Below are 19168 nucleotides of genomic sequence, written 5' to 3'. Positions count from 1 at the left end.
TTCCTTTTTTGTCCTAGACGTCCCTGTATTCCCCGAGAGCGGGGCTGGAGGGTATTACCGCTTCAGGTAATGCCCCGGGCCCATAGTTACAGGCCAGAGCGAAGCGAGGGCCTTAACTCAGGCCCCAGGGCAATACCTGAAGTGGTAATGCAAACCCCTCCCAACGAAGGGCTTACTGCTATTATTTATTTATTATTATTGTATTTAGTCAATTTGACTTTTTACAAACGTAAAACAAAGCATTTTATACAAAAATGTATATACATAGCTGCCAAATCAGGCTATTTGAAGCCTAAGTACAAACAATAGTAAAAGACAGTGATTAAAATGGTTCCAAACGCCCGTCTAAAACAGCTATCCATTGACAGTTTCACGAGGAAGGCGCCTATAGCAGAGTTGATTTATTGTTATCGTAGAGACTGTCAAAGTCATATAAGTCAAATATGCATGTTGAAGCCTAGGACAGTGCAAAATACTTTTAGTTTGTAATTAGCGCAAACACTTATTTAGTACTTACATTTTCCCGTATTTCTTATGGTGACCAAGGAGAACAGTGCCAGTAGGCAGCACCTTTACTATGTGGCACCAGACCCTGTGCAGTGCAACGGGGGCAGACGCTGAGGGCGAGTTCAAACAGCGGCCCCAAAATTCGGCAGATTTCATGGAGTCGTGCTTGTGAACGAGGTTCACATATGTGCACATGTAAAGTGTACTTAGTTTGGAACACTCAGTGAACAGACGTTTCGAAGTTTCCAAACTACCTCTTTTCTTACATACACGACAATATCTCTTCTCCAGCGATATTTTCATTTGCGGACCAAAAATGGATAGAAGCGGGAGTTCATTTATACGAAAGCGCAGCATAAACCAGCGCACTTCTAGATTGGGACTCACAATAATATAAGGTTGTGTTCTTGTGTAGCTATGCACCACATTAGTTACGTTGCTTTAACTCTTTAGAGTAACAATGCATTCATAATTATTGTTCCAATCAAATAGATCAAATTTGGCTTTGCATGATAATTTTTTACTTTGACAGCCAACCCTGATTCTCTAGTTTAGATACTAATTAACTGTTTGGAAACCTAATATCACAAGGTCATCAAACGTGTCGCTGTTCGAGTATCCGCTTATCCCACAGTTTGCACCCAAAATATTAAAAAGAGGGCACACCGGCGACATCTTAGCCGTCAAGAAAGGTTCTACCCTCTTCCTTTCAGCCTGTCCTCCCAGAGAAATCAAACCCAGCTCCAGGTGTACAACCTCCATAGGGACAGAAGGTCTATGTATCAGAAGCTTTCTCCAGAATATCCCCTCGAGACAATTCAACCATCTCAAAGTCCTTCATCCTCAGTGCCTCAAGTCTGTATAAAATAGCCGGACAGAAGTACTACTTATAAAGTATTAGTATCCCCTCGAGGGAGTATCCTGCTGTCTGGTGGGCAAAAGTATTGAAGTGTTTGGTACAACAGTGCCGCTTTCCTCTTCTTATTAGCAATGAAATAAGAGTAAGTAGACCCTGCACTCATTTCCAGCCCAAGATAAGGATAATGATCTACTTATGTCACGTTACCCAGGGAAGAGGCGAGTTTCACTCTGTTTACCTTCTTCCCAGATATTAATAGGATCTTGGTTTTTTCAATGCTAATTTCAAGATCATCATTCTCCTTTCCATAAACGGCCAGGTTCAGCATAGATGTGCAGCCACTGAGAGTATGATCGCAGATAACAAGGTTGCCTGTGTACAACAAACCCTTGACTCTCGTTTGTCCAATCCTGAGCAGGCAATTGTCTCCCCTCCTAAGCTTCACTGATGAGGACAACCCTCCGTCGTTATCCAAACAAACTCTAGCTCCTGTCCCTGAATGAAGCTTCTTGGTTATGTCTAGAAGCCACCCTGGATATCCTACAGACTCCATTTTTCTCCAGAGCCTGGCTCTATTCACAAGGTCGAAAGCCAGCCTGATATCGGTGAAATGTTATATATAAGGAAGGGGCATCTTTTTGTGTAGTCTCTAAGATGAGCCGGTCTAAAAGGCGTATATTCTGCATGGTTGACGAGCCCGGCCGGAAACCCGTCTGTAGACCATACATGATGTTCTCAGCCATAAACCAAGCCTGAATTTCCCTTAATACAAATCCTGCAAAGAGCTTACCACTTACGTCCAACATGGAAAGCAGCCTTTGATTTTCTGGCCTAGTCCTGTCTCCCTTCTTGTAGACAGGAACAAGAACAGACTGCCTTCATATGAACGGAATGGTGTGTTCATGACATACCTTATCACACACCCCTATGGGGGCTCGAATGGGAATGGGGAATGGTTTTGTGAATGATGAATTACCGGGTCCCCCAAGGTAGGAATGACCCAGTAATTCCTCATTCACAGACCCCGGACACGATTTTGGAGGCAGCCATGGCTCTAATAGCACCATGGCTACCTCCAAACTCGTAATGAGGCCCATAGTCTTTTTTCAGTTGCGAAACGCCGTCAGCATTTCGCAACTGAAAAAAAAATGAAAAGAAAATTGATGCCACATAACGGGGAGAAGGGACTACATGTAGACCCTTCTCCCTTTCCATGGTGGCCATTGAAAAAGGAAATAAAATCAAAACAAAGAAAATGGCCACCATGAGAAGGAGAGAAGGGACTACATGTAGGCCCTTCTCCCATTCCATTGCGGCCACTCCCAGAAGAAACCCGGGACCACGGCGGTGAGTGGAGCCTTTTTGGCCAGGTAAGGGCCTGCCGAGGGCCAATCAGATTGTGTAAAACAATCCGATTCTCCCTCGCCGGGTACTAATTCTTAATATCTCCAAAAGAGATATAGTTCTGCCCACATGCCATGGTGATCTCTGGCGTTGATGTCTTGAACCAGTGTCAGCTTCTGCCCAGGGCACACATACAAAGTGGATTGGCCAGGGTTGCACACATACGATGGCAGTCTCTTTTGTTAATTCTTCCAAGTGAGGTTGTTGTTTCTGCATAAATGCAATGACGACGACTTTGGTTAGTGCACATTGAGATTTATTTCTACACACATACCATTATTAGCTCTTAGGATAGTGTCTCCAAATAGGGTTAAGCTTATGTACACACAATGTGAAGATCACTTTGGTTAGTGGTTCCAAGTAGGCTTAGACTTCTGCCCATGTACCATTATAATTTCTTAGTTTAGCGTCTACTAGTAGTGTTATGTTTCTGCATGCACACATGATAACACTGTCATATGTTAATATTCCCAAGTTGCAGTACATATCTGTACACATACCATGAAGGGCTCTTTGGTTATTGTCCCCCAGTATGGTTTAATTTCTACTCATACTATATAGCGGTACATTTCTGTACACTTACGATAACAATGCCTTGATTTACAACAGGAGTCTGCAACCTTGCCCACCAGATGTTCTGGACTATTTCTTCAATGACCCATTACCATTGACTATGCTAGATATAGCGATGGGACTAGTAGTCCGAAACATCTGGAGAGCCAAAGGTTGCAGACCCATGGGTTATACCATTCAAGTAGTGTTATGTTTCAGTACACAAATAGTGAAGAGCTCTTCATTTACTGCAGAAGTACAATGAAAATCTCTTCCGCTAGTGTCTCGTGGTTCTGTTAAGTTTCCAGACACATACAATAGCAATGTCTTAGGATGGTCTCTCCAAGTAGGGTTACGTTTTGGTACACATACAACAAAGCTCTCGCAGGCTAGTGCCCTTGAGTAGGGTTATGTCTCTGCACACATGAAATGGGAATCTGAGAATCTTTGAGTAGGGTTAAGCCTCTGCACACATGCAAATATGGTGTTAGAGTCTTTGGGGGTCATTCCGAGGTTGGAGGTAAGGGAAAAACGATGCCGGTAAAGGATTACTGGCATCGCTTACCGCTACAGGCTATTGTGACCAACCAGACCACTATTTACGGTACCGTAAAGTACGATGCCGTAAATAGCGGTCTAGGGTCGCGCGCGTGACATGCCATGCCGATATTAGCGGCATGGCGTAAACCGGAGCTGATCACAAGTAATGCGCACATGCAAATAACGGCCTCCAGAAGCCCGTTAAGTACCTTACCGGCATGGAGTACATACAGGCATCTCAGAGAAGGTGTTAAGAACCCTGAGCAGTGATTCCAAGAGCCACAGGTGCACACAATCAGTACAGGTGTAGGCAATGGAGTCTACCACAGCAGAAAAGGAGCACACCCACACACCACACCCCCTCCCACACCAAGATGATACCAATAGTGGTAGCATTACTGGAGCAGGAGGCCCTGCTTGCAAGGCCTCAACTACAACAACAACAACAACAACAACAGGCCCCACCACAGAGGAGACACAGGAGGATAATGAGGGTGAGACAGGCCCAGCATGCACCACAAGTGCAGCCACCATTACCACACCGGCAGCCCCCAATCCCTCGCATCAAGTCCAGTCCTTCAAACAAACCCCTGAGCAGACCCACACCCTGTACCGGCTTCACTGTGACACCATCACCACCATAGTCGACCTGATACATGACGACACTGTGAGCCTCATAGAAATACGCACCGCCATCCCCCCTCAACTGAAGGTGGTGTCTGTGCTCCACTTCCATGCCACAGGCACCTACCAGCACACAGTGGGGCACATGCATGGCATATCACAACCATTCATTTCACGGACACTGAACCAAGTGCTGGATGACCTCCTCAAGCACACAAGGGACCACTAATCCCTACCATGGACTACCCAGAAGATATACGATACAAAAGTTGCCCTCCATGCACTGGCAGGCATGCCAAATAGTATAGTGCCCTTGACTGCACCCACATGGAGTTGGCGGTCCCGCATGCCATGGAGGTGGCGTATCGCAAACGCAAGCAATACCACTCCATCAACGTGCAGATATTATACAACGCAAGAAAGATCATCACACATAGGTGGGGCCGACATCCAGGATCAACTCATGACTCAATGGTCCTGCGGAACTCCAAGCTACCACGCTAAATGGAGCGACATGCTGGACGACGTGCCTGGCTGCTTGGTGAGTTGCCTGACTGGGCCATGGCAGTGCATCGGTGTCATGAGGTGGGTGCCTGCATACTCAACCCGGGTGGAAATGTTTACGCCAGTGCACGATGTGCACCCCACCAAACACTGTGCCACAGAGCCAATGTGAAATGGCACATGACTACCGGATCCCACAGTGAAGAAGTAAGGCCCACACCTAACACTACATGACCAACAGGTGACCAGGCCACATCCCACAACACATGCACCACTCATCGGCGACCCTCACACACCGTAAGGGCATCTAGCAATATGCACTGCATATGCACTATGTGGCTGCCTCCAGCATATCACCACACCGGTGAGTCATCCCTGGGAGTGCATTCAACTGAGGCCAGCAGGGATACCACACTGCGTCACTGGTTCTGCACACCCATATGAGTGCTGGAAGTCACCATAGTATGGATCAGAGCAGTATGATGAATATGCTACTGACTACAGCCCACACTCCCTACTACCACATCCCACAGAACACAGCACTTCAAGGATCTTACCCCAAGACTGCTGCATGCATAAACGATGCATGTTCTACAAGATGTGCGTACCATAGTCCATAGACCATCTTGAAGATGCTACCCCCTCTATCATTCCATTGCACAGGACACATAGCAGGGCCAGGAATGGGGTCAATGCATCCATGGACATGTGCGTATGGGCAGAAATGACCTGCTGCCACCATGTAAGACTAGTTCAGTTGTCCACCATGTAAGTACAAACACTCACCTTCATTCCCTTCCCATGCAGGTGATGGTGGCTGTCCCTTCACGCCGTGGCTCAGGACCCCTGTCTGAAACCCACAGAACAGGCACGAGGAGGCCTACAATCGTGCCCATACCCGTGCAGTGGTTAAGCAGGCATTTGGCCTGTTGAAGGCACAAATTTGTTGCCTCAGCCGGTCGGGTGGGGCACCCATCTATAGCCATGAGAAGGTGTCCAAGACCCCCATGGCATGTGTAATGCTGCACAATATGTGCATCCCTTGGAACGTTCCCCTGTCCCCTGACATGGGACTGCTACCACCAGATGATGATGAAGGGTAAGAGGAGGAAGAAGGGGCAGGACAGCATCATGGTGCCGATGCACAGGAGGGACATGCCGTGTGGCAGGCATTGATTGGACAATAAAACTGAAACACAAGTCAGCAGAGGGTGTCATGACATGAGGACATAGGGCACTGGGTATGGGGATACATGTACACCATGCACTGTCAGATATCAGAAGACACATGCGCAATGGTGAATGTCCACACTGGTTTACCTTTGCAACACAAACAGTGTATTGAAATTTTACGAGCATAAGTGTATAACAAACCCTCCACCACCCTCACCCCCCTCTGCCTCCCCCCCAACTCCCCAACACACCGTCATCCTCCTCCCCCTCCCCCTCCCCCCCAACTCCCCAACACTAGTCCCATGGTGTCCATGTAGGCCACATGTGGCAGGTAGTCGTTACTCCGCGCTCCCGCAGCCCGGGGGAGCCATGTCCCGGCGGCGCTGGGAACGGAGTGAACGATGCAGTGGGCACGTCCGGGTTGAGTGACTGGTTGACGGGGTGTCCTCATGCTCAGCCTGCTGAGAAGGACGTGCAGCCTCAAGGGCATCAGCAATGCATCCGAGGACATCACATAGACGGTTGGTGCTGTCCGTCACCACCTGCCGCATTGCTCTTAATTCCTCCCGCCACTCCTCCCTGCCTTGCCGATTGTCCTGCATCAGCTCGGTGATAAGGGCGGTGAGCTGCACTGCACGCTGCGCATCAGCTGATGGTGTGTTGTCCCTGCAGGGGAATGGGCTGCCATGCCCTGCCAGGGAATCGCCTGGGGGACTGGGCACAGGATTGCCTTGTTCCTGTGGTGGTCCACGGGCACATCGCCCAGGTGTGTCTGGCTCCCCCGAGTTGCTGCATGAGACCTGTGGGTAGGTGCTGGCCTCTTGGGGTGTGGACAACTGAATATGTGTCCTCCTCTGCTGCTCCACAGGTGGAAAAGGGGCTGTCTACGGATTCCAGCGGGGCCGTGGCTGCCACCTCTCCAGCGACGCTGGACTCCTCGGACCTTGGGGTTGACAATGTTCCTGACGCCAATGCAGGGAGGGGTTGGGGTGGTGCACCCTCCATGGGCCTAGCAGGAGCCGGTGTAGCACTCCCAGGTGTGCTCTTCCTGGCTGGGATGCAGCGGACCCTACCTTTACCCCTGGAGGTGGTGGGACAGCTGGTCTCGTGGTCCTCGCTGTCATGCTCACTGCCTGTGGGGGTAGAAGAGAGGGACGGCATGAGTGATGATTTGAGACGCAACCTCATTCATGCCTACATTCACATATTCAGTCATTTGGGGTTTATGGGCATTTGGGTATGGAACAGCACTACATTCAATGTATGGGTGGGATATGCATGCAGGTGTCGGTGTCACTCATCTTGGCCGGGTACTGTGCTGTCTGACTAGCACACTGTCCACACCAGTTGCACAGTGTGCCTCATGGGTTGTGTTACTTCATGCAGTATATGTGATGTGCGTTAAGCCCTTGCACTTTGAACTTGCTTGGGTCGCAGTTTGTTGGCATGATTTTAATGGGGGGGACACCATGCCGTGATTCCTTGGCTGGGCCTTTCAAGTGTATATCATGGAATTGGCATTGGCAGTGTTGACTTTGGACACTCACTTCCATCAGTGGACGACGGTGCTCCACACTCCATGTTGCCGACGCCTTCTATTGATTCCTGTCCGATCAAGCCAGCACACGTCTCCTCCCATGGCATAAATTTCATGGGGGAACTTGGGCCCCCTCCGGTCTCCTGTGCCTGGCTGCGGTTGGCCGAGAGGATGCTCTGCACCCTCAGCCGCAGGTCACTCCACCGCTTGCGGCAGTCCTTTGGGGTGCGGGGGGTGCTGCCCACTGCGCTCACCCTCTCGGCCACTAGTGCCCAGATGTTCTTCTTCCTGAGCACTGGCTCTCTCTGCAAGGACGTCAACCATGATCTGCAATTCGTCCAGGCTGAATCGCTGCTTGCGGAGCCGGTCTGCTGTCTTCTTGGGTGCTTTTGGCATTCCTGCTGCTTCAGATGGCCTTTCCCAAGGTTCAAAAAGGTCCTAGGGGTCCTGCCTGGTGAGGGTAACAATGGATTGTGTTTTTAAAGATGGCCACCGCGCTCCTTCCCGTTCCTGTGCGATGACGATATTTCTGGTTCCGTTATTTAGCGGTGACCGTAATTTACAGCCACCGTCATTTACGGACAATGCTGTTTCCACTTTATTCTATGGCGGTAGTGTTAAGTATGGGGCGCTTCATGACGGTAAGGGCTTTTTCGGCCCTTTTGCAGCATGGCGCTAGTACTTTACCGGCATGGCGCAAAGCTTGTGCCCGCGAAGTCGTAATTGGCCGCTATTAGCGGTCTGTTACCAGATCGGACACGTTATTTGCTCCATGCCGGTAAAGCACGTTACTTACCTCCAACCTCGGAATGACCCCCTTGAGTAGGGTTGTGTCTCTGCAAACATGCAATGATGATCTAAGAGTCTTTGTGTAGGGTTAGGTCTCTTTGAGTAGGGTTGTCTCTGCACACATGCAATGATGATCTTAGAGTCTTTGAGTAGAGTTACATCTCTGAAAAAGTGCAATGATGATCTAAGAGTCTTTCAGTAGGGTTAAGTCTCTGCACACATGCAATGATGATCTTAGAGTCTTTGAGTAGGGTTACGTCCCTGCACACATGCAATGAAGATCTTAGAGTCTTTCAGTAGGGTTACGTCTCTGCACACATGCAAAGATGAACCAAGAGTCTTTGAGTAACGTCTCTGCACACATGCAATGATGATCTGTTTAGTTAGTCCCTCCAATTTATAAGTTTCCACACACATGCAATAACAATGTCTTAGGTAAGTGTACCCAAGTAGTGTAACATTCCGATGCACATACAGTGAAGGCCTCTAAGGTTAGTGTGCTTGTCCTTGAGTATGGTTAGATTTTTGCACACATACAGCAACTATGTTTTAGTTAAATGTCTCTGAGTGTGGTCACTTTTCAGTGCATATGCAATGAAGACCTCTTAGTTTAGTGTTCTTGAGTGGGGTTATGTTTCTGCACACATGCAATGACCATCTGCTTATTTAATCTCTCCAATTTCAGTTAAGATCCTGCATGCATGCAGCAAAAATGCCTTAGGCTAATGTCTCCGCGTAGTGATATGTTTCGATACATGTACAATGAAGGTCTCTCTGGTTAGTGTCCTGTAGTGGGGTTAGGTTTCTGCACACATGCAATGACTATCTGACTAGTTAGTGCCTCCAATGTGTGTTAAGGTTCTGCACATACAGCACCAATGTCTTAAGTAAGTATCTGCGAGTAGGGTAACGTTTTGGTACATATTAAACAAATGTCTCTCCGGTTAGTGATGGTGAGTAGGTTCACGTTCTGCACACATGCAATGACGATCTGTCTAGTTAGTCTCTCCAACTTGGATAAATCTTTTACACCCATATAGCCACAATGTTTTAGGTAAATGTCCTAAACCCTGAGTAGAGTTGCATTCAATGAAGACATCTTAAGTTAGTGCCCTGGAGTAGGGTTAAGCGTCTGCACACATGCACTGACATTCTGTCTAGTTAGTCTCTTCAATTTGTTTTAGGTTTCTACACACAAAGAGTGTTACACATTGCACACCTTCATATGTATATTTCAGAATGACAATTTTGCAAATAATGTTATAAATTGTATAAATTCAAGGTGCAGGGGAGAAAAATCAATCCTCGCACATGGACTGAATGATGATAATGGATAGAATAAGTTCCCAAAGGTATGGAACTCACGTCCCCTGCACACTTTCACAGGGCAAAAGATAGCCAAACACTTAATGTAAAGTTACTGAAATGATTAGTGTCTAATAATCAAATAGGTATATAATCATTTTATAAGCATGAAAAATGTCAGCATAAGTTCATAACTCATATACTCAGAATAGCAATGTATGTTCAATAAAATCAATGTCTTGTTGTGACCCAATGCATTTCGAAAAATCATCTCTACATCAGGGGTCTTGACAGGTAATCAAAAGAAGGTAGTCTTATATGGGTATCAAACCAAATATTTCCACAAACCATATCTAAAGTAACTTTAAGTCAGTATACTCCAAAACCACACTATAGTCCACGGTCATAATTTCATTTATTCAAGCATGCATATGCGTAACAAAATCTATCTTACCACCTCCATGGTCCTACCAGTACCACTCCCCTGAATGGTATCCTTCTGGGGGCTGAATTATGTAAGTATAGTGTGTTATTTTGCTAAAAATAAAACATGTATGATAGGCCCATCGGCGATCGCGATCTTCATGATTACTACCTGTTAATAAAGTATGATAAATTAGACAAAACCATCACCTCTCCTTGTGCAGGAAGATTTACTTGAATCCTTCTCCTGTTAACATTGGAAAGTCAGAATCATCCCCATTAAATGTTGTAGGTCCACAGAATGTCTTCCTCCTATAGAAAGAATGTATACTAAGACTAATTGCAGGAGCTGTGTAAATAAACAGATTTTCTAGAAAAAACCAAGTGCAATCATTGATGTGTTCCCATGGGGTGCTCAACTAGCCTTTTAGTTGAGACACTATGGGCTGAATAAGGATGACTGAGCCGGACATAGTACGTTTAGACAATAAAAAAAAAGATACATAGTATATCTGTGAAATAAGTAACTATTAAGTGTGTAACCATATTCTAGATACGGCTCCACAAAATTACCTCTAGCTAATGTTATATGATATAATGTAGCAGATATATGCTCTATACACTCACATCCTCAGAAGTATATTGGTTTTAAAGATGTTTAACTGGCGTCAGAAGGAGACTTCATTTGTCTTCCCCTAAAGTGCCAAGAATCAAGTTGGGATGTATCAGTAAGAGAGTTATTGGTAGCAAAGATCTCATAAAAATATATAGAGTTCCCAAGAAGTCTTCCAATATCTGTGATGACCTATACCTTAAGCTCAGCACACAAAAATACGTTCTGTAGCAGTGGGTCCTTGCATCCGTGCCTGTACTCGGCCGCCCGACAAGTTGGGAAAACAAAATGGTGCCATTTATAGCGGTGTGTAGAGTAGACATGGTGAAGTCATGCCATAATGATGGCAATGACGTCATGTATGTATACAAACCGGCCGCCTTTGATAGAATTGCAGGACCCCATCGGGGCTCGGTAATGCTATGAAATACGCGTGCATTTGAGCATTAAAAAATAAGCTCAAGTAGCCTAAATGTTAAAACCTGCAAAATTGAAATAAACAATGAATTGAACTCCTAATGTGATTTAAGTGAAGGTGAATTATAGGGCTATTCTGTAAAAATGATTTGGGGCATGCCAGGTATCTTGAACTAACAGCTTCTTTTCAGCATGTGGCAGAAAAGGATCAAACTAATATTTCAAATGATCTGTTGCTGATACATTATGTAAACCACACTCCACTGGCTGCATATTAAAGTGTGGGGTGGGTTAGGAACAACAGCTCCTGAAGGTAACCAAGAGATATTGCTGTGCCAAGTATGCATGCTAATGATAAAGCATAATCATATTAAAATGATATTTCCTGGTCGAGTTTTAAAGTCAATGCAAAGGTCTATCCTATATCAACCGAGGGTAAAATGATGTTAGCTGGTCTAGCAAAGTCAAAACAATGAAACCGAAGTGTATGTGTCAAGATTCCAAATGTACAGGTGTAGAGAGTGTGTTGTTGTCTAAGTATAGTCTCACTCAAATGACCTAAGCATGTATCATGCTGAAAAAATTAGTATGTGGATAACAGAAAAAAATGTGCCACATAATATAATGGACACTGTGTTAAAGTTCCATGAGGCTTACAGTCAATTGTATTCTGGTTATTTCAACCTTCTTAGGGGCGTACATTCTAATTCCCAATCAAAAAACAGAGTTCACTTATGCATCATGATCCATAAAATGTGCCTGCTTTGGGTTTTGAAGCACTCTTTGTGTTTTTTCTTTCAATCTTTCTGCCCCGACAAGTGTATCTTTTAAATGTCTGCCCCTTTTGTATGCCCCAAGAGGTGGATCTGGGAACAGGCGATGTAGTATGGGATCTAGTCTAATGAGATTCCAGTTTCACTAAATCACTCTGTTGACATGGTGACTTTGCGCTGAAAAGCATAAAGTGTGTATCATTCTGGAGTTCTCTTTTTTTGGACCGGCTTTAAGAAGATCCTCTCTTCTGTGTAGCTCTGTCCTGCTGATTACCTTCTCTTGGATGTCAGTGAAGTCACTTCTGTCCTTAAACCTCTCAATCATGATGTTGTGTTCCCTCTGTAAAGGGAAGTGTATTATTTACATCAGTTAGTCTCCTGTATATACTGGTAGGTAGTTCTCCACCTGTGTAGGTGACATGAGCATTCAAAGAATGTATACTTAGTTCCCCCATCTCCAGGGTGAATTTGATGTGTTAGTGACAGCCAGTCAGGTATTTGAAAAATTGAGTTAGTTCAGATTTTGTACCTTTCCAAATTGGGAACTCGTCAATCTAATACTTTATAACAACTATTTTCGATATGATGGAAAGTTCTACCTGCAGATAGCAAGCACATCAATGGGAACATATCTATGCTCCACGTTGAGAAAAAATACATCTTAGAGAGACAACCCTGGTCATATAAAATGATGTTCTGGAGAAGATATATAGACGATGTGTTCGCAATTTGGAAATGCACAAAGTCTGAACTAACTACATTTTTTTTAGAATACCTGAATGGCTGTCACAAACGCATCAAATTCACCCTGGAAACCAAGTATACATTTTTGGGGTGTTTTGGTCACCTACACAGGAGGAGAACTACTTGCCAGTATATACAGGAAACCAACTGACGTACATAATACACTTCACTTTAAATGTTTCCACCTCAAAAATGTGAAAATAGGTCTTCCTCACAGTCAGTTTTTAAGACTGAAAAGGTTAGTCTCAAACACAGACTCTTTACAGAGGGAATACAACATCATGACTGAGAGGTTTTAGGACTGAGGTTACCCCACTGACATCCTAGAGAAGGGGATCGCTAGGATAGAGCTACACAGAAGAGAGGATCTTCTTAAAGCCGGTCCTAAAAAAGATAACTCCAGAATGATACACACTTTAAGCTTTTCAGCGCAAAGTCACCAGGTCAGCAGAGTGATTAAGAGAAACTGGAACCTCATTACACTAGATCCCATACTACATCACCTGTTCCCAGATCAACCTATGGTGGCATACAAAAGGGGCAGACATTTATGGGATACACTTGTCAGGGCAGAAAAATTGACTAAACCTCACAAAGAGTGCTTCAAAAACCCAAAGCAGGCACATTCCATTGCTTAAACTGTCAGCATTGTTCCAGCATCATCAAAGGGGATCATATTAGATAACTTAATTTTGGCAAAAAATTAAGCTGTATGACTTCATGACATGGGATAGTAAAAACTTTATCTATGCACTAAGATGCCCTTGTAGAAATATTATGTAGGGCAAACCATTCAGAATGCTAATGATAGGTGGACTGAACATAAGTCCAAGATTACAATGGCCAACATCAAATCACCTGTATATAGGCCTTTTCGGGACAACCTCCACACAAAAGCCCAAGTAAGATGTGTGATTTTGGAGCTAGTGCATCCTCTTCCCAGAAGGACGCAATTAACAAAAAAACTAGCACAACGTGAATTAAACTGGATTTATCACTTGGGCACAATAGCCCCTCTGGCAATGAATGAGGAATTGCATATGGGATCATACCTTTAGAATTCTCTAATATGAGACAGTGTGATTAAGTGCTCCACTTGAGGTGACTAGTTACTAGAACCGTAAACATAAGTAGCAGTTTGTGCGGAACATCTAATCAGGATTAACTATATTTGATTTAAAATACTCTTCCGGTTCTTCTCTATCATCATAATCGCCTACAGACTTTCAGATTGTAAGCTCCTAGGAGATAGATATATGTGACCACATTTTGTGGATCATGATGCATAAATTAAATCCGTTTTTTGATTGGGAATTAGAATCTACACCCCTAAGAGGAGTGAGATAATCAGAATACAATCGACTGTAATCCTCATGTAAATTTTATCACAGAGTCCATTGTATTATGTGGCATGTTTTGTTTGGTTATCCACATAATAATGTATTCAACATGATACATGACTAGGTCATTTCAGTGAGACTACACTTAGATAACAACAAACTCTCTATACCTGTATGTTTGGAATCTTGAAGCAAACACTTCAGTTTCATTGTTTTGACTTTGCTAGACCAGCTAACATCATTTTGCCCTCGGTTGATGTAGGATAGACCTTTGAATTGACTTTAAAACTCGACCAGGCAATATCATTTTAATATGATTATGCTTTATCATTAGCATGCATACTAGGCACAGCAATATCTCTTGGTTACCTTCAGGAGCTGCTGTTCCTAAACCACCCCACACTTTAATAGGCAGCCAGTGGAGTGTGGTTTACATAATGTATCAGCAACAGATCATTTGGAATATTAGTATGATCCTTTTCTGCCACATGCTGAAAAGAAGCTGTTAGTTCAAGATACCTGGAATGCCCCAAATCATTTTACAGAATAGCCCTATATTTCACCTTTACGTAAATCGCATTAGGAGTTCGCTTTATTGTGTATTTAAATTTTACAGGTTTTAACATTTAGCCTACTTGAGCTTATTTTTAATGCTCATATACATACGTATTTCATAGCATTACGGAGCTCCAATGGGGTCCCGCAATTCTATCAAAGGTGGCCAGTTTGTATACATAAATTACGTCATTGCCATCATTACGGCATGACGTCATCCTGTCTACTATACACGCCGCTATAAATAGCTGCCATTTTGTTTTCCCAACTTGTCAGGCGGCTGAGTACAGACCCGGATGCAAGAACCCACTGCTACAGAACATATTTGTGTGTGCTGAGCTTAAGGTATAGATCACCACAGATATTGGAAGACTTCTTGGGAACTCTATATATTTTTATGAGATCTTTGCTACCAATAACTGTATCCTCTTACTGATACATCCCAACTTGATTCTTGGCACTTTAGGGGAAGACAAATGAAGTCTCCTTCTGACGCCAGTAACGTGTTTCCACATCTACATCTTTAAAACCAATACACCTCTATGGAGGTGAGTAGATTCAGCATATATCTGCTAAATTGTATCATATAACATAATCTAGAGTTAATTTTGTGGATGCATATCTAGAATATGGTTACACACTTAATAGTTACTTATTTCACAGATATACTATGTATCTTTTTTTTATTGTTGGAACGTACTACGTCCAGCTCAGTTATCCTATTTCAGTCCATAGTGCTGCAACTAAAAGACTAGGTGAGTACACCATGGGAACACATCAATGAAAACCTGTTTATTTACCGAGCTCATATAATTAGTCTTAGTATATATTCTTTCAATAGGAGGAAGACATTCTGTGGACCTACAACATGTAATGGGGATGATTCTGACTTTCCAATCTTCACATGAGAAGGATTCAAGTAAATTTTCCTGCACAAGGAGAGGTGAGGCTTTTGTCTAATTTATCATACTTTATTAACAGGTAGTAATCATGAAGATCTAGATACCCGATGGTCCTATCATACATTTTTCATTATTGGAAACAGAGCACACTATACTTACATCAGTCAGCCCCCAGAAGGATACCATTCAGGGGAGTGGTACTGTTAGGACCATGGAGATTGTAAGATAGATTTTGTTACACATATGCATGCTTGAATAATTGAAATGATGACCTTGGACTGTAATGTGGTTTTGGAGTATACTGGGTTAACGTTACTTTAGCTATGATTTGTGGAAATATTTGGTTTGATAACAATATAATACTACGGTGGATCCAGCTTCCCCATCCTGGCAGCCAAACTTTGGAACTCACTCCCCAATGACCTTAGAGCAGAACCTTCCTTCCTGAAATTCAAACACCTTACCAAAGCTTGGCTATCCGCCCAAGACAGCTAACACCAGTTTACTGCCCTACTTGCACTTTGACCTACTCTGCATCCCTTATTAACTATCCTGTAAATCACTGCCTTATCGATATTCGCTTGAATGTATATTCTGTAAATTCTCCTGTAATACTCTGTCACATTGCCTTGTCATGCTTTCATCTTGTTGTAACTAAGTTAAGCGCCCGGTTGCCCCTGGGCCTGGTGCGCTATAGAAATAAATAAAATACAAATAAAAATACAAAATACTATCTTCTTTTAATTATTTGTAGAATTGACAACTTCTCAAAACCCCTGATGAAGAGAGGATTTCTCGAAACCCGTTCGGTCACGATAAATTGATTCTATTGAATATAAATTGCTTTTCTGAATATATGAGTTATGAATGTATGTTGAAATGTTTCACTATACCTAGATGATCATTAGACACTAATCATTTAGGTAATTTTTCATTAAGAGTTTGGCTATCGGTTGACTGTGAAATTGTGCGGGGGACGTGAGTTCCCTACCTTTGGGAACGTATTCTATCCATTATTAGATTTCTACACACATACAGCACCAATGTCTTACGTTAGTGTATCTGAGTAGAGTTGCATTTTGGTCACATACAATGAAGATCTTGTAGGTTACTGTGCTTCAGAAGGGTTGCGTTTCTGCACACATGCAATGACGATCAGTCTGGCTAGTCTTTCCACTTTGTGTTACGCTTCTTCACATATACAGCAACAATGCTTTAGGTAAACGCCTCAGAGTAGGGTTACGTGTCGGTACATATACATTGAAGATCTCTTAGGTTAGTGTCCTCGAAGAAGTGTACTTTTTTATACATACAATGATAATCTCTTAGGTTGGTGTTGCCAAGCTGAGATGAAATGTTGTCTCCCTGTTGAGTTAGGTTTTGCTCACTCACGTGCTATAACAACATTCTGAGGTTGGCAAGTCCTAGCTGGGTTTTTCGTTCATCAATGAAAGGAAGCCAACCTTTCAAGGTTAATTCCTCAGAGTTGGCTGGAATGTTCCCACACATGTAGTGACAATCTGTCCAAGAATTGTGTCAGGTTTTTGCACATGTGATGAGCACACCATGATATGACATGATATGGCATTTATAACGCGCCTATACACTATGATCGGATAGCTGATTCAAAGATGACCCTGGTACGTCGGGGTGCATGTAATAGGTATTTCATAGCCAGGCTTCTGTTAGGGGCAGCCTACAGACACAGTGAAGCAGTATCCCATAGAAGCCAGACCCCAGGCTGTGATCCCAACTGAGAAGGTTTATGCAAAAGGCGACTCAGGCCTATAGAAAGCACATTTGTTTATGTTACGTTATGGTGATTTATACTGCACCCAGGGGCAGGCTCCAGTTTGCTGCTTCAGCCTAACTTTAGACCACGTGCTACCAGGCTCACATCCCATAACCTGCCTTATGTTCTCTTTTTGTGTCTCCTTAGGGTCGGAGTTTCTCCGAGTCGGACCTACGGGGATCCAGTCTGCTGCGACGTATTGGGAGCCTGACGTGGCGCCGGAAGAGAACCAGCCAGCAGGAAGCGGCCCCAGGCAGCCCATCAGGGAGTGTTGACCGCCACTCGGCTACTCTGTCTGACTCCAGCCCCAGTATCACACCCCTCTCTGCTCGCTATGGGCCCCGGGGCCAGCCGCTGGAGCTACCCAGTGCCGTACGCTCAAAGACAGGATCGACAAACTGCCTGGAGGTGTCCACCTCCTTCGACTGTCTGCTGGAGCCCAGAGCCGTGGCCCCTGGGGGCTCCATGTCCGAGAGTGACACGTCACTCTGCCGTGACTCTAAACAGTCCACCCCCTATGAAGCTGGGGAGACCCCTGAGTCCCTCCCACAGTGGGCTGAAAGCATCCTCAAGGCCTATATGCCGTTGAAGGGTGTGACCCCTGACCTCCTTGAGCACTGCCACCAGCAGGAGGGTGTCATACTTGCTGGGGCCAACCGAAATGGCATGTTCTCTAGTCCAATCTACACCATCAGTGGTCATGAAAAGGCCTTTGGTCCCCAAGTGTACTCTGGGACACTTCAAGCAGGAGCTGAGAAGGAGCAGGACGGGGCCTGGATGGTGGGCAAGGCGGCAGGGACAATGCACGAGGGAGCCATTGAGGTGCACAAGGGGTGCAATGCCGTTCACACTGGAGGCAAGACGGCACAGGAGGAGGCCATGAGAGAGCACAATAGGGTCACGGCGGTCATTGAGGAGGCTGGGGGCGTGGCGAGCCCTTCTGCGCCCGCCAGGAAGGCCGGAAGGACGCGTTATAAGATCATGATCACTCTGGCCAAAGAGGGGGGCGGTGGCAACCCGGGGGCGCCAGAGCATGGGCCCTGTTCACAGGCTGCGTCGGCCAGCCTGCTTGGGGGCGTGGAGCCCGGCTCAGCAGGTGAGCTCTGCCAGGCCCAACCTGAGGGACCGGTTCGCAATCTGTCAGCAGCGAAGGAATCCCAAATATTCTGGCAGCATGGGGCGGACCCTCCGGCGCGGACAACCCCGACACGCCCGGTCACGGGGCCCCGGGTGTCACAGGAGCCGAGCTGGGAGCCGTGCCCCGGCAGGAGCAGCGATCAGAGAGCGCCGAACAGGGACGGGAGCCCAGGGGCCGAGGAGCGCCCTGCCAGCAACGAGAGCGGCGGCCACAGGTGAGCCTCTGGGGCAGCGGGTGGGCACACTGCCAGCCAGTGGCAGGGCATCAGACGTGACACTGGAGGGGGCATCAAAGGGGGCGGGGGCTGTGACTGGGACTTAGAGGAACCGGGCAGGGGGGGAATGACAGGTGCTCTCTGTACCAGGCAAGCGAGAGAGAGCAATGCCAGCCAGCAGGACTGGCACAGCATCAGACCAGACACTGCTCGGGGGCTGGGGAGCGAAGGGGCGTGGGGGGGGGGGGGTCTTCATTGATAGGGGAGCGATGGGGCAAAAGTAACAGGTGCGCTCTGGACCAGGCCAGCGAGAGAGAGCAATGCCAGCGAGAGAGAGAGCAATGCCAGCCAGCAGGACTGGCACAGCATCAGACCAGACACTGCTCAGGGTGGGGGGGGAGGGGCATTCATTGATAGGGGACCGATAGGGGCGAAAGTGACAGGTGCCCTCTGGACCAGGCCA

General features: G+C 45.7%; 1 protein-coding gene across 3 annotated transcripts in view; it reads left to right on the top strand.

Annotated features, from left to right (window-relative positions):
* The window catches only part of CRYBG2 (crystallin beta-gamma domain containing 2), a 723752-nt gene that overhangs the window by 382013 nt on the left and 322571 nt on the right, over positions 1–19168 (top strand). For all 3 annotated transcript variants that reach the window (XM_069622850.1, XM_069622849.1, XM_069622851.1), the window contains exon 3: positions 17501–18705. In XM_069622850.1, coding sequence (XP_069478951.1) covers positions 17501–18705 — 1205 coding nt within the window. The remainder of the gene's footprint in view (positions 1–17500; positions 18706–19168) is intronic.

This window comes from Ambystoma mexicanum, chromosome 11 (genome assembly GCF_040938575.1).
Source record: "Ambystoma mexicanum isolate Mex_15411 chromosome 11, UKY_AmexF1_1, whole genome shotgun sequence".
Lineage (NCBI taxonomy): Eukaryota > Metazoa > Chordata > Amphibia > Caudata > Ambystomatidae > Ambystoma > Ambystoma mexicanum.
Note: the sequence above shows the minus strand (reverse complement) of the source record. Positions and strands in the feature narration are given on the sequence as shown.